The sequence below is a fragment of the Musa acuminata genome, chromosome BXJ3-9, assembly GCF_036884655.1.
Source record: "Musa acuminata AAA Group cultivar baxijiao chromosome BXJ3-9, Cavendish_Baxijiao_AAA, whole genome shotgun sequence".
Classification (NCBI taxonomy): domain Eukaryota; kingdom Viridiplantae; phylum Streptophyta; class Magnoliopsida; order Zingiberales; family Musaceae; genus Musa; species Musa acuminata.
This window is the reverse complement of record NC_088357.1, coordinates 44816897-44837742: the sequence shown is the minus strand read 5'-3', so window position 1 is coordinate 44837742 and position 20846 is coordinate 44816897. Positions and strand designations below refer to the sequence as shown.

The 20846-nt window shown below is 36.2% G+C and overlaps 1 protein-coding gene and 1 pseudogene across 1 annotated transcript; one reads left to right on the top strand and one right to left on the bottom strand.

The window, feature by feature from the left end:
- The first annotated feature begins 6566 nt into the window (after nucleotides 1-6566).
- LOC135648876 (transcription factor MYB8-like) lies at nucleotides 6567-7984 on the top strand (annotated as a pseudogene).
- A 9789-nt stretch (nucleotides 7985-17773) lies between these two features.
- Nucleotides 17774-20632, bottom strand: LOC103998908 (uncharacterized). The gene is made up of 2 exons (XM_009420516.3): nucleotides 20395-20632; nucleotides 17774-18198 (listed from the first exon to the last, which is right to left on the bottom strand). The coding sequence occupies exons 1-2, from the start codon at nucleotides 20581-20583 to the stop codon at nucleotides 18124-18126; spliced, it is 264 nt and encodes an 87-aa protein (XP_009418791.1). The 5' UTR covers nucleotides 20584-20632; the 3' UTR covers nucleotides 17774-18123.
- Nucleotides 20633-20846: the final 214 nt, after the last annotated feature.

The following is a 20846-nucleotide window of genomic DNA, read 5'->3' as shown; positions in this document are numbered from 1 at the left end:
TTTTTTTTTTTCCTTTTCATTCTCTTATCTTTTTACCCCTTTTTAAATCAAGTTGCTGCAACATTTTTTCTCCTTGTTGCTGTAGTTTTTCTCCTCAAAAAATCACAGCCACCATACCCCCCTAATTTGATCTATGGTTAGGTTTAAGGGGGGTGGGCTGTGGGGTGTTAAAGCTCACAATGGGCTGAATTCATGGGCTTTTTAGCCCAACAAACTCCCCCTTCAGCCCATAAGGAAGACTATCTCATGACTTTTCAATGTGAAATCATATCGACCAACTATCGACATATCTCCTATCTTTCTTTTGGTAAGATCTTTGTCAACATGTTTGCTCCGTTGTCATCCATATAAATTTTCTGAAGCTACAACTGCCTCTCTTCAAGTATATTTTAAATCCAGTGATATCTGACATATATATGTTTTGACTTGGAATGAAAAGTTTGATTCTTATACAAATGGATGACACTCTGGTTATCACAATTCACCACATAGTTTTTCTGTTTCAACTTATAAAATTCTTTCATCCATAATATTTCTTTACCAACCTTTGTAGTAACAATATATTCTGCCTCTAATGAAGAGAGCAATACATCTTTGCAATCTGGATTGCCATGACACAGCTCCCCCTGTAAAAGTAAGTACAAAACCTGATGTGAACTTCCTCGTATCTATATCTCTTGTTATATCTACATCTGTGTAACCTGTCAACATAGGTGATCCATCTCCAAAGCTTAAATAAACCTTAGAGCTTCCTCTAAGATATCTAAAAATCTACTTCATTATTGCCGAGTGATCTTTGCTTGGATTTGCAAGAAATCTGCTAGTAACACCCACTGCATATGCAATGTCTAGCTTCTTACATATTATCGCGTACATTAAACTTCCAACTACTGAAGCATAAAGAACCTTTTTCATTTTCTCCTTCTCCTTATCACTTGATAGACTCTGTTTTGAGTACAACTTGAAGTGACCTACAAGAGGAGAACCAACTGGCTTTGCATTACTCATACTGAACCTTTCTAATACCTTCTCAATGTATTTCTCCTATGACAACCAAATCTTCTTGGTTTTTCAATCATAAGAAATCTGCATGCCTTATATTTGCTTTGTTGGCCCAATGTCCTTCATTGCAAAAGACTCACTAAGTTTCTTCTTCAATCTGTCAATTGTAGACATATCTTTCCCAAGAATAAACATGTCATCAACATAAAGTAAGAGAATAATAATATTCTCACTAAACCATTTGACATACACACAATGATCTGAAGCCTTTTTTGTATCCACTTTCTGTAATAAATGAATCAAACTTTCTATACCATTGTCTTGGAGCTTGCTTTAGCCCATATAAGCTCTTCTTCAACTTGTAGACAAAGTTCTCTTTACCTTTGACTTTGAAGCCTTCTAGTTATTCTATATAAATTACCTTCTCCAAATCACCATGAAGGAAAGCTGTCTTCACATCTAACTGCCCAATCTCAAAGTCTTAGTTAGTAGTAATACCAAGAGCAACACGAATATAAGACATTTTAACAACAGAAGAAAAAATCTCTTAAAAGTCAATACTTTTCTTTTGACCAAAGTCTTTTATAACTAATCTAGCTTTATACTTTAGTTGAGAATAATATTTTTGAGTTTTCAACCTAAAAACCCACTTGTTCTTCAAGGCCTTCATTCCATTTGGTAGTAGCACCAAATCATAAGTGTGGTTATTCTGAAGAGCATCCATATCTTCCTGCATAGCAACTAACCACTTCTTTTTCTACTCACTTTCAACTACTTCATGGTAACTCTTTAGTTTACCTAAATTAGTAAGCATCACACACTCATCTATAGAGTATCTTTTGGAAGGTTAATATTGTTTAGAAGATCTTCTCAATTGAGGTTCTGCGGGAAGTTACTCTCCAACTTCTTCTTGCTCATCATGTCATGCAGGTAGATCAATATTAGGCTATAAGTCATCTTCCTACACATCTCCCCCATCACCCTAATAAACTGGAGGAGTAATTGGGTCATAATCTACTAATCCTTCTATAGAAGTCTTGGCTGGTGCCTTCTTCTTCAATTCCTCAAAGGTTTGATCCTCAAATAAGATCACATCTCTGCTTCTATACACCTTTTGTTTTTCTGAATTCTAAAGCCTGTAACTAAACTGGTCATGTGAGTAATCAAGAAAAATATATTATTTAATCTTACCATCCAGCTTAGACCTCTCATTATCTGGAATATGTGCAAATGCACAACAACTAAACACTCCCAAATACTTGTAAAAAATATCTTTCCCTGACCATACATGCTCTGCAACATCACCATATAGGGCTGTATATGGTAACAAGTTGATCACATCAACTGTAGTCCTCAAAGCCTCATCCTAAAACTTTTTGGGTAGCTTAGCTTATGAAAGCATGCATCTGATCTTTTCCATGATGGTGTGGTTCATCCTCTCTTCAATAGCATTATGCTGAGGTGTACCAAGAACTATTATCTCATGTTGGATGTCATGTGACTTGTAATAATCATTAAACAATCATGTATACTTATCACCATTATTTAATCTTATGCATTTTAGTTGTCTTTCTATCTCCCTTTCAACTCTAAATTGAAATTCTTTGAAAACATTAATAACCTGATATTTAGTCTTCATAGCATAGGTCCAAACTTTCCTGGAAACATCATCTATATAAGTGACAAAATAAAGTGCACCACTAATACTAGAAACATTAACAAATCCATCCGAAGTTTTTATTTTCAAATAACTACATACATATGTATAAACACGGTCTAAGGTATGCATATTTCTACACATAGCAGGACTAGCAAATGAAACTCTGTGTTATTTACTAGCCAAACAATCAATATAAGGGTTTAAATGTATACTTCTAAGGTCTGGCAATACCTCTCTCTTGGAAAGAGCTTGCAGTCCCTTCTCACTCATATGTCTGCCTATGCCATAACTCGATGCTGAAGTCTTTCTCTGTAGTATTTAGTTGCTCACCACAAGCTTTGGCCTGCAATCTGTACAAAGTGTGACATTTCTTTTCATTAGCCACAATAAGAGAACCCTTACTGAGCTTTCATTGCCTCATGTGAAATCTGTTATCATAGTCTTCATCATTTAGTCTTCCAACTGAAATTAAATTTAGCCTTAAGTCAACCATATGTCTCATATCCTTAAGTACCAACTTGCAGCTAAGATTAGTCTTTATATGGATATCACCCATGCCAATGATGCCTGCCGTGTCATAGTTGTCTATCTTGACAACACCAAATTTTTTAGTCTTGTATGTAGCAAAAAACCCCCTCTGTGGTATAGCATGATAAGAAGTATCTGTGTCAATCACTCACTCAAGATCTTGACATACATAAGAAAAAATGTCATCATAAGGAGATAAAATCAAATAATCACCACCCTGCACTATAACTGTGATATTATCTTTTGACTTTATAGACTCCACTTCTTTTCCCTTTTTCTTACTCTTCTTTAGTTGCTTACATTGATTCTTGTAATGTCTTTTTCACCACAGTTATAGCAAAAAATATCTTTTCTTGATCTTGACTTGCTTTTACCTATGCGTGAATTACTTTTATCCTTTGACTTGGACTTTGACATTCCTATATTCTCTTAGATAAGTGCTTGTGAATTATTTTGAGATGTAGTTGAATTCTTTTTTCTTAACTCCTCATTCAATAAACTGCTTGTTACTTGACTCATTGTGACAACACCATATAGCGCAGAATTACTGAGAGAAACCACTAGTGTCTCCCAACTTTCTAGCAATGAACTAAGAAGTAACAATGTATGCAACTCATTATCAAGAGATATTTTCATAGAGGATAACCGGTTAGTGATACTCTGCATTTCATTCAAATGCTTAACAATAGAAGCACCCTCTTTATATTTTAGGTTTATAAGTTTTCTAACCAAGAAAGCTTTGTTGCCAACTGTTTTTCTTTCATAGGGATCTTCCAATTTTTTTCAAAGAGAATATGTAGAACATTCAGTAGAAACATAGTGAAAGACACTATCATCAAGCAACTGTCGAATAAACCAAACTGTTTTTCGATCTAACCTCTTTCACTTATAATCTGTCATAGTTATGGGTTTTGCACTTTCCCCCTGTAAATGTCCATACAAATCTTTGCAATACAAGAAATCTTCCATTCTTGATTTTTATATCATCAAATTGTTTCCATTCAAGCTAATCATGTGAGAAATACTACCGACCTCCATGTTCAAATACAAAAATTAAATTACCAAAACCTTACTCTGATATTAGTTGATAGAATATAAAGAAAAATAAACTTTTGTATATGAACAAATACTAGCATGCCATAACATGCAATGGAATTAAATGTAAACATAATTAAATAGAACACCAAGATTTACTTAGAAAATCCCTCCGAAAGGTAAAAACCATAGGGCAAACTAGAGATAATCCACTATAAGAATAATGAATATACAAATCTCAATCTCTTGCCCAAAACCCTAGCAACACTCTCAAGAGAATAATTGAGATATAAGGATCATGCGCCTGTGCACAATATCTAAATTCTCCCTAAGTAATCATAGCAAGAATCTACTGTAAATCTGATCTAACCTGAAATAAGAACATTGCTGGATGATTAAGAACAGCCTCTATGCGTTTCTTTTCTTCTTCCATTTTCTTCTCTTATTTTTCTATCCTTTTTTGAATCAAGTTGCTGCTGCACTTTTTCTCCTCGTAGTTTTTCTCCTCAAAAAATTATAGTCATCACACCCCCCTAGTTTGATGGGCTGTGGGTTATTAAAGCCCATTATGAGTTGAATTCATGAGTTTTGAATTATGTTGCAAAATTTCAAGGTTAACTTCTCTTTGATATGCAGATATGAAAAGCATGCACACAGATGATGATGACAATAGGAATCAACCCAATGGGCCACACCCATTGCATTCCTCAAAAAGAAAGCTTCAAAACCAAGTAGATAGATTTCACTTGAACAAACTATGGCGATGACATTTATGCATTAGCGCATGACTAATTTCATTAGGCTCAATCCAAAAAAGCCACCTCAAGGCTGGATTAATTATTGAGATGGATTGCAATCGGTGTCTATTTGAAACAGACTCAGCAACCCATGGAAAGGATGTATCTTGATGCATTATCCATATTATTGTTGAATTGAAAGACTTGCACAACAATTACATCCTATGATGTAAAGTATTATTTTCGCGAATGTAATCATGATATAAATTGAGAAGGGCTAAAACTGAGAAGTCTAATATTTTATGGGTGAAATCATTTCTAGTTGGTTTATATTTTGAAATCATTAGGAAACCATTAGTAAACATATGACTGCACGAAATGCTACTGCATTTGGCTTGGAAGACGTCACCTACGAAGAGAACAAATATGTCATCAGGAAGAAGGTGACATCTGTGTACTACACTTTGTTTAAAGCCCAAGGCAGCTGGCTTTTCTTCTTGTCCCCGTGCAGAAGCAGTAGCAGTGCCCAACAAAAGATTGAAGTGAGAAAGGGAAGATAAGACAAAGCAATGGTGGGAAAAGCAAAGCCAGAGATAACACCCAGTCATCCACCCCGACGTTGACACCAGGAAGAAGAAGACAAAGGAGGGCAAGCAACTTTTGAGTGCAGCAAACATAGAAGACCTCCATCGGCAAATGAATGATTCAAGTGAACAAAATGGTGATCGATATGAACGCAAGAAATGTGGTGGGCAGCGGCCATTAATACCTCATGTTTGGTCACCTAATCATTTGTGTAGTTCCTCAAGAAACCTTATAGAGCACCAAATCATGAGATAGTTTGTTTACTTTCTCTCAATGTAATGCAAGTCTGCACGAATGTTTTTACTTTTCTTGTGCTGTTTATGAGCCATTGATGAAGCTTTAGGAGTAGAAATAATGAATTGGACACCAATTCAACCCAAGAAACTAATGCTTATTAAGCCATGCATCGAGCCCATCTATCAAACCTAATCAAACTCTCTCTCTCACTTAAGAATATCCTCTTGGTGTGTTGCATGTAAATGTAAATGAATTAAATGTAGCATCAGTTGGTGTTTACTTTCCTGAGATCATCCATACTTGCACAAGTCAAGTTGAAATCTGGGGAATGACAAGATCGCAACTTGATCAGACAAGGAGTATACATGATATCATCTAATCCATCCTGCTGACTACCTAATCAAACCATCAATTACCGGCATGCAGTGCATGAATCATGTACCGACACCTGCTCTTGTCTAACCACACCGACATAAGTCGACCAAAGGCAGTCAGCATTCCAGTTGGACTGTTTCAATTATTCTGCTGCTTGTTGAAGAATGTTCTTCGACTGGAATTAATGTTATATCACTCACATGTGTTCTGATTCTTAAACAAACAGGCAATGGCAAAGGAGATGGGAAAGGTTGATGAGTACTGATCGGTCCTCTCATATATAGAGTGCAATCCAAGCAACTTCTTCTTCTTTTGCCTTGTGTTTCTTATGCTTACTCATGCTTCTGTGGAAATGGTCCATGCTGCTGTCACACACGAACGAAAGGACGTGGTTGGGTACCTTTGTCAGCAGTGGGGAGGAAAGAGAGAGTTGTATATATTAGTCGGGTAGCGGAGGAGTGTTGAGATGAAGATAAAGTAAGGCCCTGGCAATGGGTCACCACTGCTGCAGCAAGCAGAAGGTGAGGAGGGGCCTATGGTCTCCTGAAGAAGACGAGAAGCTGATCCGGTACATCACCTCCCATGGCCACAGCTGCTGGAGCACTGTCGCCAAAGAAGCAGGCAGGCGCCTCTCTCTCTCTCTCTCTCTCTCTCTCTCTCTCTCTCTCTCTTTTGTGCTGATGATGATAGCTTTGTGATTGGGAGTTCAGGGTTGCAGAGGTGTGGAAAGAGTTGCAGGCTAAGGTGGATCAATTACTTGAGGCCAGATCTAAAGAGGGGATCCTTCTCAGCAGAAGATGAAAGAATTGTGATAGACGTTCACAGGATCTTAGGCAACAAGTACAGTGAACCCTAATCTCTTTTGCCGAACCTGCATGCCTTTCATGATCACAAATGATATATTTATTTGTACTGTTTAAGAGATCAAGATCATCTTAACTGCGTATGCGTGCATATTGATTCTCTTTCTCCATTCAGGTGGGCTCAGATTGCGAAGCATCTCCCTGGAAGAACAGACAATGAGGTGAAGAACTTCTGGAACTCATGCATAAAGAAGAAGCTGCTAGCCCAAGGATTGGATCCGAAGACACATAACTTAATCCCTGCTGCTGCTCGATCGAATGGTGCCAATTCAGCTGAGCCTCCTCGATTCCGCTATGCTCAATCCTCTACCTGCACGCCCTTCACAATTAGCTCATCCATCAAAAGCTTTGATAATATGAACAACTCCATGGACTTGAATCCACCTGCTTCTTTCCATGAGACAGCAGCACCTGTGTCCAACTTCCAGTACCAAGACAACCATGTCTTGATGAGCTTCAAGGATCAGAATGGCTTTTCTTCTTCTTCTTCCTCCTTGGACTACACAAACATAGCCTCCTCTTCATTTCATCAACCTGGTTTCATTGATGATTGCATGTGGGATAGTTCTGTTGAGCCCTTGCAAGCCCTGAGGCAAATTGAGGTAGGACATGAACAAGGGGTTGATCAACTGCAAGTGCAACCCTCAATGTGCAAGATGTTCTTCAATGAGGCCAATAAGAAGGGGCCAGTGATGGAAATCTCCGACGCAATGGAGGCGGCGGCGCAACCTTCAATCTTGAGATGCTGGAAAATGCATGGCTGCCTTGTGGAGAGCTTTCCAGTGGGAGCTTCATGGATCAACTGCAGTGGGATTATTGGGTCTGATTCCTTCCTTTAGCTCTATGGAGAACAACTTCAGATCTGGAAGATGATCTCAGCATGTGCATTCATCTGTGAAAGCTTTTCAAATATACCTGACATTGCCTATGTCAGTTCCCTACAATAAATTTTGATGGAGATTTATTCATATTGACCATGTTTTGTATCCTCCAATCATAGAAATAAATGAAGGTTAGAAAGTTTGCTTTCCTTTTCTGAGAGAAAAAGGTTTCTGGTGATTCTATTCTGGTTGCATGCATATAATTCAGCTGTCTGTCCAATTATACAATATGGTTTTTGAACATCTGCATCTTGTGGGAATGATCATTTAGTTCTAGTGAAACCAAGGGCTCATAAGTCCGTCAGATCTCACTTATCCTTAGATGTGTCTTTTGGAGCTCACATGCTCCGAAAGGACAAAATCGTATGGATACATCCATCGCCCCGGACAATTAGCTATGGACTAATTCCAAATGACATGTATTCATTTTACATATGAAACTATAGCTACTCATTCATTTGATTGATTACTAGTTGATAAGAAATTATCTTGTAGTTATCCCATACCATGAAATATACAACATCAAAAGCAAGTTTAATGTTTCTATCTCTCTTAATGCTGTTTGATATTTCCAATGTTCTCTGAGATTAGATTAATCAAAAGTGAAATACAAAAGATAAGAACCACAAATTGTTATTTTTGACAGGATACAAGTCCTTGATTTCATGTGAAAACTTCCATGATGGACACAAACCAATGCTGTGTTTGAAATCTTCCATAAGAATCATAAAAGTAGCACTAAATTACCCCAATGTAACTCTTTTGAAATCATGGATGACAAGTTATTTTTCTTCAGAGAGTAACACATACTTCTTTTTGCACCAAACTACAGTTCTATAATTGCAACAACAACTGTGCACTGGAAAATACATCATGTTCCAAGATCTTCATTTTAATCAAGATTAAGAACAATATTATGTAACATAAAAAATCACATATTTTTTCTCATTAAAGTTACTCCTTCCTGCTCAAGATAAGTCCTTGCTAAAGCTCTTATTTTGCTACGTGTGCTACCAAGTTAATTGTATTAGAAAGTTGAAATTAGGTTATAGCAAACCATATATGCTCTTATTTACCTTTATAAATAGACAAAATTCATGTAATAACCATTTGGAATCTCTAACTTCATTGCGGAAAATATAGCCGATATGTATAATCCCCACAAAATAAAAAGTCTCAGAGTGCTACTGATCATGCCTAAAGTGTAGTATAATATTTCAGATATATGTTCTCTTACAGCTGTACCAGTTCGCCATGGGAGATGGGAAGGTTTCTTTAGTACTATTAGGCTGAGAAGAACGTACTTGGCATTCATCTGCAGTTGGAGCCGCAGCATTGCAAGATGGAAAGGAGGAGTTTGATGCGTGTTGCCATGGCAAATATAGTGAGTAGGGTTGAAGGCATTGTGTCAGCATGGTTGAAGAGCTCATGAAATCAAATGTACTTAAACGAATTAAAGCCTTCGAAAGGCTTCTGGAGTAGGTCTTATTGTTGGACTTTGAAGCAGAATTCACGTAACTTTCCTGGGGAAGGACATGCAGCTCATGGAAGGGAATGAGTCTGTCTTTGCTTCAACTCAGAGGCAAAGACTATATTGATTGGAGAGTTGGAGAACTGAGACCCAATAAAGAGCATTTTTCTCTGATAGATGTCTTTTTAGATCCATTTGGAGAGGGTAAAACCATCCAAACCAGCTATCATAATTGTGAGTTATCTGAGTCAAAAGAAATTGTTCATTCTAGTATACACCACCTTTAGGAAAAGAGTTACCTTTAGCCTTTTATTAGGCTTTGGTTCTCCAACTCTCTGACCTATATGAAGCTAGATGTCATGGATGATAGTAGATTAGTGCAAGACAATTTTGGAGATAGTTACCAAGGAGGGGATTGCACACATCCATATGAGAAAATGATTCATTATAGAGAAAGTTCATGAAACTACAGAGAAATATTCATATGCAGTATCTACACAATTGGAATGGGCAAAGTGAAGGAAAAAAGAATGGTGAGGGAGAGCACACAGCTAGGAATCTCATAGAAACTGATGATAAAACTCATGATGAGTTGGTACCCTGTCACACATTAGCCAAATGTAGCTCACCATTTTGATCATATTTTATTTCCATTATCTTTAGTTCTTAGGACTTGATCATAAAACAAATGCAATCATATCAGAAAACCTTTTTCCTGGTCTTCATTTAGGCACACCATGTCCCCAGCTCCATGTTACATGACTAGTAACATCAAGATGATCATCAAAGCTTTAGTGTCAATGGAAACTCTCATAAGAGCAATTCAACTTTGAAAGTGAATGCAATGAAACTGTCCCATTCAGGTTATTATGTATGTTCAGAATCAAGTGCAACATATAAAAGAACTGATGATGCAAAGGAAAGTAGTTCTTGCATATACACAAAGTAGATTCTTCCACAATCCATGATCACGTTCTTTAATTAACAAAATATGAATTTATTTTGTCTAAACCTCAAGAAGCATCCTTCTGGGTCAAGACACTTGTTCGGTTTATCATGCTTAATAAGAACTTATTAAACGACAACAGCAGATCATGTAGACCAAAGGATAGCAGTAGGAAGAAAGCCGATTTTTGTTGAGAAGCAGGTGAAGAATCATTCCAGATTCTAGTCTTTGAAATGCATGGCACTAGTATTCTTTCTTGCCAAAGTTCTTGCATCAAAGATGTGAAGCAAATGGGCGAACAGGGTAATGAGGCCGTTGCTGCAAGATAAAAACAAGATGCTATAGTGATAGGGATGATTTTGCCCCACGCCAGCTCATCTGCTACCGAGGTTGATACCAAGTAGGGCTCTAGTTTACTAGCCCTAAAATGACATCACAGTACGTCTCGATAACCATTCTACCAATCAGAGAATGATAAGGCGGTTCACCTAATATTATCCTAGATCGGTTAGTAAGAAGGACTAGGGATCATATATAAAAAGGAATTCATCAACCTACGCTAAAGGGAGAGCTCTCTATACTTTACTCAATTATATAGCTCTCAATATTTTCCTTTTGCCCCTGCTCCCCCCCCCCCCCCCCCCCCCCCCCTCCCCCGCGCTAATTTTAGCATCGGAGGGGTTGTGTTGGGCAACTCTCAACACTAACTATGAAGGTTTTGACGAATAAGAGGTGACTCCGTCGTTATGATGCAATCTCACAACCACAAGACAAATCATCCGAATGACCTAGCCTAGAGAGAAAATCTTTTAGCTAAGAAGATCCCATATCGCCTACCTGATCACCCCAAACCAAGTCTCCATTGATAGCACCGCTTCCGATCGAGCCGCCCATGCGATCCTACCTCACCGCTTCCGAAAAAGACACTTGAGTGAGCTTGTACTTTCAATAGTGGACTAATCATGCCACCTCATCAGTCAATAGTAGGTACACACCATCAAATGACATTATTCTTCTGTTTATATCAACCAAATTTTGTATCACATCAGACAAACCAAAATCCAAAAGCATTCAGAGTTAAAGAGAATTACAGTGTTCGAAGCAAAAATAGTATGATTCCCTGAATTTAAATATTTTGATGGAAGAAATTGTCCTGATATAAGTTTCTTGCCAAATTCTCTATCTTAAAACAACTGGAAAATGGTGAAGGAGAAGCATGTTCAAAATTATAAAAATTCATAGTGAAATTCAAACTTAAAAATGTCAGACCAGATTGAATGCACAAAAAACCAAAACAAGCTACAATCAGTTAAGTAGTACCATTGGTGAAGATGAACCATTGTGCTGAAGGTTCCTCTCACCAAAGCTCTAAATTTGTTTCTATTAGTTCAAAAAAAGGGTGATTTAGTGTCATCATATAATTGAGCTAAAATGTGAGAAGAAATTTTCAAACACAAAGTAGATGAAAATAAATAAATCCTGTCTTGATATTCTTGTTGTTGTATAATGTAGTGTAAAAAGAACTATGACTTTCCAATTCATGCTCAAGATTCAAAAACAGCATTTGAGGAAGAACCATCTCAAGAGAGGAAAAGAGGTCTGAACTTAAGGACACAATCTAGAGTAAGATCTTAGTAAAAATATTATCATGCTTCTTTTTTGCTATTTTAGCTAAAGGGGTGAGAGGTGAGAAACCACAAAGCAAGACAAAGATAAAAGACAAAGTGATAGAGTGAGATTAGCAACAAGTCACTTAATTCATAATGCAACTATTATTCGAGACGTACGTCTCCACCAACCACATCAAGATAACAATAATAATAGACATGAAAGGAGACAGCGACACTTTCATGTATCTGATTGACCTGAATCTCGCCAGGTTGAAAATATGCATCAAATCAAAGTCAGTATAGCAACACCCAAGTCTACACGTAAATGAATTGTTCTCTGTGTGGCCTTTGAATTGATGCCCCAGTCTCTCTCTCTCTCTCTCTCTCTCTCGTGCTGATGATGATAGCTTTGTGATTGGGAGTTCAGGGTCGCAGAGGTGTAGACGAGTCGTAGGCTAAGGTAGATCAATTACTTGAGGCCAGATCTACAGAAGGGATCCTTCTCAGCAGAAGAAAGAATTGTGATAGATGTTCACAGGATCTTAGGCAACAAGTATGGTGAACCCTAATCTCTTTTGCAGAACCTGCATGTCTTAGATTTATTTGTAGTGTTTGGAAGATCAGTATCTTGTTAATTGTGTATGTGTGCATATTGATTCTCTTTCTCCATTCAGGTGGGCTCAGATTGCCAAACGTCTCCCTGGAAGAACACAATAAGGTGAAGAAGACATGCTGATATCCCAAGTGTTATACCCGGATTTCTTCCTATGATTATTTTAGAAATTTTATTAAAATTAAATTTGTTAAGGTATCATAAAAATATCTAAATACATTAAAGGTATATACAAAGATAAACCAAATTGGTTATTGAGACTATAAAGAGTTTTGAGATTCATATTAAATGTAATGAATGTAATGTATCTATTGAGACTATATAAACCTCGGATCATAAAAAATAGAGAGCTTTTGAATGAAACATAAAATATTTTATCTTATTTTACTTTCCTTTGTGTGCTAGCTCTATATTTTCTCTATATCTAGTTCAACATTTATATCAGTGCTATGTAGCCTCTTCTTCAAGTATCATTCAGCTCCAAATCCCTAGATTGATAAAAAAAAAAAATTATGATATCTAGTGCATCCAAATAAAAATTTTTCTAAACTCCCAAGATATATAGAGGTTTATAAAAGATGAATTTGTTGAACCAAGTCCAATAGAAGGAGCAATGAATGTAGAAACAAAAAAATAACTCAAAGATCAAAAAAAGGAGAAAAAAAAACTTTGTTCATGATTTACCAATCGCTTGATGATATAATATTTGAGATCATTGAGATAACAATACTTCAAAAGAGACTCAAGAAATACTTCATAAAGTGGTCAGTGGTGTGGATAAAATGAAAAAAGTTTCGTCTATGAGTTTTACGAATTGAGTTTGAAAAATTATAGAAAAATACTTCTAAATCTATTTCTAATTATTTCTTAAAAATTATTTATATTGTTCATCGAGATGAAATGATGAATAAATAAGTGATCAAATAATAATTAAAAAATATTAAGATCTTTAGATCCAAAGTTTAATTTTATTACTGTAATGATTGAAGAGTCCATAGATTTGAAACAAATATCTTTAGAACAACTAATAGGTTCTCTTTTAAGTTCATGAACAAATGCTTACAAAAAGAAAAGAAAAAAATATGTAGAACAAACACCGCAAACCAAGCTTACTCTTGAAAATAGAAGTGAATCAAAATCTCAAAGACGAAGAGATCATGAATAAAAAGGAAAAGATGCTAGAAATCAGATCAATCAAAAATTTCAAAACAATGAAAGTGATGGAGAAAATTCTAGACAAAGAGGCCGAGGTTATGGTTGAGGTCGTAGATGTGATAAAAATTCTAAAAAATTTAAAACATAATATTATATTTGTAAAAGACATAAATACCACTCTTTTAAATATTATTATAATCCTAACAATCAAGGTGATAAGATAAATTTTGTTAAAAAAAAGAGAAGAATGAAAATCATATTTTGTTAATAACTTATAATAATTTGAAAGAACATCGACATGATATCTAGATACAAGAGCTTTAAATCACATGTATGATATCAAAGAATTATTTTTTTAAGTAGATACAAGTTATTTCGATAATATTATATTTAGTTATATTTCTCAAAGATTAATAAGAGGTAAAAGTAAAGTTTTTTTAGACTTAATAATAATAAAAAATTATATATTTTAGTTGTTTATTATGTTATTGATTTGAAAAATAATATTCTAAAATAATTATTTGAAAAATATTATGATATTAAGATGAAAGATATGACTGTTTCAATCGGTGATAAGAGTAAAACATTAATCTCATATGTGAAAATGACGAAAAATAGAATATTTTCTATATATTTATGTATTTTTGATTAGTAAAAATATTTTAAAACTAATATTGAAAATAATTCTATATTATGACATCTTGGATTATGATTATTTAAATTTTGAGATTTTAAAATTTTTAAAGAAATATAATATAGTAATAAGATTGTTAAGAATTGATTGTCTATCAAAATTATGTATGGAGATAATAGGATCGTGATAATATGGAGTATGTATGATATCATATAATCCATCCTGCTGAGTACCTAATCAAACTATCAATTACCCGCATGCAGTGCATGAATCATGCAACGACACCTGCTCTGATCTGACCACACCGACACAAGTCGATATCCAGCAAAGGCATTCAGCATTCGGGTTGGACTATTTCAATTATTCTGCTGCTTGTTGAAGAATGTTCTTCTTCTGGAATTAATGTTATATCACTCTCATGTGATCTGATTCTGAAACAAACAGGCAATGGCAATGGAGATGGGAAAGGTTGATGAGTACTGATCAGTCCTCTCATATATAGAGTGCAATCCAAGCTACTTCTTCTTCTTTTGCCTTGTGTTTCTTATGCTTCCTCGTTCTTCTGTGGAAATGGTCCGCGCTGCTGTTACACATGAACGTAAGGACGTGGTTGGGTACCTTTGTCAGCAGTGGGGAGGAAAGAGAGAGCTGTATATATTAGTCGGGTAGCGGAGGAGTGTTGAGATGAGGATAAAGTAGGTCACCACTGCTGCAGCAAGCAGAAGGTGAGGACGGGCCTGTGGTCTCCTGAAGAAGACGAGAAGCTGATCCAGTACATCACCTCCCATGGCCACAGTTGCTGGAGCACTGTCGCCAAAGAAGCAGTCAGGCCTCTCTCTCTCTCTCTCTCTCTCTCTCTCTCTCTCTCTCTCTCTCTTGTGGTGATGATGATAGCTTTGTGATTGGGAGTTCCGGGTTGCAGAGGCGTGGAATAAGCTAAGGTAGATCAATTACTTGAGGCCAGATTTAAAGAGGGGATCCTTCTCAGCAGCAGAAGAAAGAATTGTGATGGATGTTCACAGGATCTTAGGCAACAAGTATAAGGAACCCTAATCTCTTTTGCAGAACCTGCATGCCTTTGATTTATTTGTATTGTTTAGGAGATCAATGTAATCTTGATTGTGTGTGTGTGTGCATATTGATTCTCTTTCTCCATTCAGGTGGGCTAAGATTGCCAAACATCTCTCTGGAAGAACACATATCATACATACAATTAAATTCATTATTTGATTAGCATATTATTATTATCCTTCTTTTTATCTCTATTCTTTACTATTTGGGGAGCCTCTGAGATGAGATGATAGTTAGGTAATTGATTAATATGATAATTATTTTTAAGATTATATTAAAAAATATTTATATATAATTCTGTGTAATGGATTTTTGAAAAGGTGTTCACACACAGTATGATTTTGAGTTGATTCTACCGAAGAGTGACACCAAAGGGTTGGATCCAAAGACACATAACCTAATCCTGCTTCTGCTCGATCGAATGGTGCCAATTCAGCTGCGCCTCCTCGATTCCGCTATGCTCAATCCTCTATCTGCACGCCCTTCACAATTAGCTCATCCATCAAGAGCTTTGATGATATGAACAACTCTATGGACTTGAATCAACCTGCTTCTTGCCATGAGACAGCAGCACCTGTGTCCAACTTCCATAACCAAGACAACCATGTCTTGATGAGCTTAAACGATCAGAATGGGTCTTCTTCTTCATTGATGATTGCACGTGGGATAGTACTGTTGAACCCTTGCAAACCCTGAAGCAAACTGAGGTAGGACATGAACAAGCGGTTGATCAACTGCAAGTGCAACCCTCAGTGTGGAGAGCTTTCCAGTGGGAGCTTCGTGGATCAACTGCAGTGGGGTTATTAGGTCTGATTCCTTCCTTTAGCTATATGGAGAACAATTTCAGATCTGGAAGATGATCTCAGATTGTGCATTCATCTGTGAGAGCTTTTTGAACATACCTGACATTTCCTATTTCAGTTCCCCACAATAAATTTTGATGGAAATTTATTCATATTGACCATGTTTTGTACCCTGCAATCATAGAAATAAATGAAGGTTAGAAAGTTTGCCCTCCTTTTTTGAGAGAAAAATGTTGCTGGTGATTCTATTTTGGTTGCATGCTTATAATTCAAGTCTGTGTCTGTCCAATTATACAGCATTTGCATCTTGTGGGAATGATCTTGATCTTTGGCACATGAATCATTTTGGCCTGACAAAAAGCATGCTGGATCTCTCTCTCTTTCTTGCTTTCATTTTTCAGTAATAATTAAACAAGAAGTTAAAGAAAGAGAAGAAAGCAAAAAGAATACAAGAAAGTTAAGAAAGCACCCAACAGAACCAAGTCATGCAGGCACTCAAGAGAGCAAGTTGCAAATATGAATATATTGCATATGTTTTTAGCTATGGACTAATTCCTTTTACATATGAAACTATAGCTATTCCAAGTATGAGTCATTTGATTAATTACTAGTTTATAAGAATTACCTTGTAATAATCTCATATCATGAAACATGCAACATCAAAAGCAAGTTTAATGTTCCTCTCTCTCTTAATGCTGTTTGATATTTGCAATGTTCTATAAGATCAGGTTAATTAAAAGTGAAAGTACAAAAGATAAGAACCACAGATTGTTATTTTTGAAAGGATACAAGTCCTTAATTTTATGTGAAAACTTCCTTGATGGACACAAATGATGGGCACAAGCCAAAATAGAGCCTCATGTAATTGTGTCAGCATGATTGAAGAACTCATGAAGTCTCATGTAATTAACTGAAATAGAACCTTCCAAAACTCATTTTTACTTTTACTTCCAAATCTTCTTGTAGGATCTTGAAGCAGCATACATATAACTTTTACTAGAAGAGCCAAACCAAGTTGGGGAAGGGGGTGAGCCATACTTGCCAACACTTGTGGATGATTGATCCTACATTAGTTGAAGAGAGAGAATCAAGACATGGTAAAAAAGAGCCTCGAGTGACTTTTCTTCCCGAGACACCTTTTGGGATCCATCTCGAAAAGGTAAAATCATCCACAAGCTACCATTAGTGCAAGCTATTTGATTCAACAGGGAGACTACACAGCTAGGAATCTTATAGAAGTGAAGAGTCAAAGGTTGGATACTGAAGATAAAATCATGATGAACAAGTACCCTGTCACACAATAGCCAAATATATATAGGTCACAGTTTTGCTCCTACTTCAATTCCATTTCTTTGGTTCTTGGGACTTGGATCATAAACTAATGCAATCATAGAAAACCTGTGGTGGAATATGAATTGATTGCTCAGTATATTTCTTTTTTCCTTGGCTTCATTTAGGCACACCATGTGCCCAGCTCCATGATATATAACTAGGAACATCAAGATGATCATCAAAGCTTTAGTGTCGATGGAAACTCATAAGAACAATTCCACTTTGAAAGTGAATGTAATGGAACTGTCCCATTCGGGTTATTACCTAAGTTCAGAAACATGTACAACATAATTCAAATTAAAAGAACTGACGATGCAAAGGAAAGTAGTTCTTACATAAACACAAACTACATTTCTTCCACAATCCACCATCGAGTGCTTTGATTAACCAAATATTTACTTATTTCATCTAAACTCCAAGAAGCATCCCTCTGGATCAAGAGGCTTGTTCGGTTTATCATGCTAAATAAGTACATTAAACGACAACAGCTGAGCATGTAGACCAAAGGATAGCGGTAGAAAAATGCTGATTTTTTTTTAGAAGCAGAAGAATCATTCCAGATTTCAGTATTTGAAAAGCTTGGCTCTAGTATTCTTTCTTGCCAAAGTTCTTGCACCAAAGCTGTGAAGGAATTGGGCGAACAGGGTAATGAGGCCGTTGCTGCAAGATAAAAACAAGATGCAATGACATTATTCTTCTGTCTGTATTAACCAAATTGTGTACCACATCAGACAAACCAAAACCCCAAAGTTCAGGAGAATTACAGTGTTTGAAGAAAAAAAAATAGTATGACTTCCTATTTTAAATATTTTGATGGAAGAAATTGTCCCGATATAAGTTTCTTGTCAAATTTTCAATCTTAAAACAACTGAAAAACCATGCTATAGTATCTTCATATGATTGATCTAAATTGCTTGAAGAAATTTTCAAGCATGAAGTAGATGGAAATAAATCTTGTCTTGGTATTCTTGTTGCCATATAATGTAGTGAAAAAAGATTGCAAGTGTTCAAAAAAATACCAAACCAGCAATAACCTGACCTAGACTTGGCTCATTGGGTTGCTAGTTGGTCTGTTGGTTCAAACGGGTGGACCACATGTTTAATAAAATATTAATATAAAACATCAGAAATACAGTAATCTGTGTTTCAACTTTAAGCTTCAAATTTGATTTATTCTATAAAAAAACTCCTGATTAATTTCTTTTCATGTTGCAGAGATATCAAAACATATGTTCAAAAGATTTACTATATAATAAAATTGGTATATCTCAAGTGATTTTACTAGATGGCAAGAAAACGAGCACAAACTTGAACAAAGAAAAATCTATAGTTGGCATCAAGGATTTTCATCAAATCTTATCCAATAACATGTAATACAAATACCATAAAATAATATACTACAGTAGTCTCTCTCCCAACCTCAATTTGTTTTTGGGTTCTGAGAGGGTACATTGAGAACAAATCAAGTCATATTGTAAGATCAAACACCAGCCAAAATTCATCAACCAAACAGGCTTACAGATAAAACCAATTTCATCAAAGACACTAACCCAAATTTACAGAAGCACAATAGATAAATCGTATGGATTAGTAAAGATTGTCAATTAGAGTTAAGAATTTGGAACTTGTGGGACTTCAGCATGAGAACTGCGGGACCTTGATGGTGGTGGAAGAAGTGTTAGAACTAGAGTCTTTGAACTAGTCATGGATACTTAGTAGATGTTAGATCTATGTGAATTCCAAGCAAAGCTAATAGAAGTTTATGTTTAATTTTTTTTCTAGTATGACCTTCCAATTCAAGCTCAAGATTCTAAAACAGCATTTGAGGAAGAACTATCTCAAGAGAGGAAAAGTGGTCGAACTTAAGGACACAATCTGGAGTAAGATCTTAGTAAAAATATTATCATGTTTCTCGTTTGCTATCTTAGCTAAAGGGGAGAGAGGGGAGAAACCACTAAGCAAGACAGATAAAAGACAAAGTGATAGAGTGAGATTAGCAACAATTCACTTAATTCACAATGCAACTAGTATACGAGACATAAGTCTCCAACAACCACATCAAGATAACAATAATAGACATAAACGGAGACAGCGACACTTGCATGTATCTGATTGACCTGAATCTCGCCAGGTTGAAAATATGCATCAAATCAAAGTCAGTATATCAATACATCAACACCCAAGTCTTGACGTAAATGAATATTATATTAAAATCCAGAATTTTTATTTTTGGCATTAGTTTAGATGTTAGAATTCTAGATTGAATTGTTCTCTAAGTGACCTTTGAATTGATGCCCCAGACTCTCTTTTTCTCTTAAGCGTCACTTCAGAAGAATATTTTCGGCATATCATCTAGTTTATGTATTAAGTTCAATCTCACCTGGATGCCCATTTGTGACATGAACCATCTCCAGATAGTCCGATTATTCTCATTCTCAGGTGTGGCTCAGCCGACCTCCAAGAAATTGGCAGACCTAAAATGTAACAGACCACATCTCCTAACAACTTCTAACCCAAGAAAAGGATATCCCCATGTTCAAACCCGTGTACATAAGTCACAGCTATTTCTTGGAATGTCATCTTCTAAGATAAGGTATCAAGATATAAAGATTAAGTTTTCCTTACATATCTAAATATAGATCTAGATATCTTGCTCACTAACAAAATGTGATCTTTTAAAGCACAACTTCATCAGCAGTTAAGTATAACAATTGGAAAAGAGAAGAATAGTAATTACTAATAGTTTCGGGATCAGAACGACATCAGTCGATCAATGAATGGACGAACGAATGAGAGGAAGAAGGCGGAGGACGCGAGGCAAGAGACATGGGGAGGGAACAGGAAGAGAATACCGACCTCGAGCTCCGCGGACTTCATGGCGATGGGGATGCAGACTAGGAAGGCGCCGAACATGGCGATGGCGGTGTTGCGCTTCCAGTGCTTGGGCCGGCAATAGGGCCCCCCCGTCATGCTCCACACCTTGTTCCTAAAATCCTCCACCCCGCCATGGTGCACCCCGTGCCCTCCGCCGCCGTTTCCTCCCATGGTGATGAGTCGCTGATGAGACAGCCTTTCCTCTCCTTTCTCCGCCCTAATCTTTTCCGCTCTATTATAGTTTGGGCCATTGGGCTGGGGGCAGTGGGTTTAGTCACGGCACGTGATGATCACGTGATGTAGTAAGTAGTATTTCTATTTGGGGTATATATATATATATATATATATATATATATATATATATATATATATATATATATATATATATATATATATATATATAACGTATTATGAACCAATATATCAAAGTTATA

Coding starts and splice junctions, on each gene's coding strand:
- LOC103998908 (XM_009420516.3), bottom strand. CDS start 20,583: ATGGGAGGAAACGGCGGCGGAGGGCACGGGGTGCACCATGGCGGGGTG. Junction 18,199..20,394: donor TGAAGTCCGCGGAGCTCGAG/GTCGGTATTCTC, acceptor TTTATCTTGCAG/CAACGGCCTCATTACCCTGT.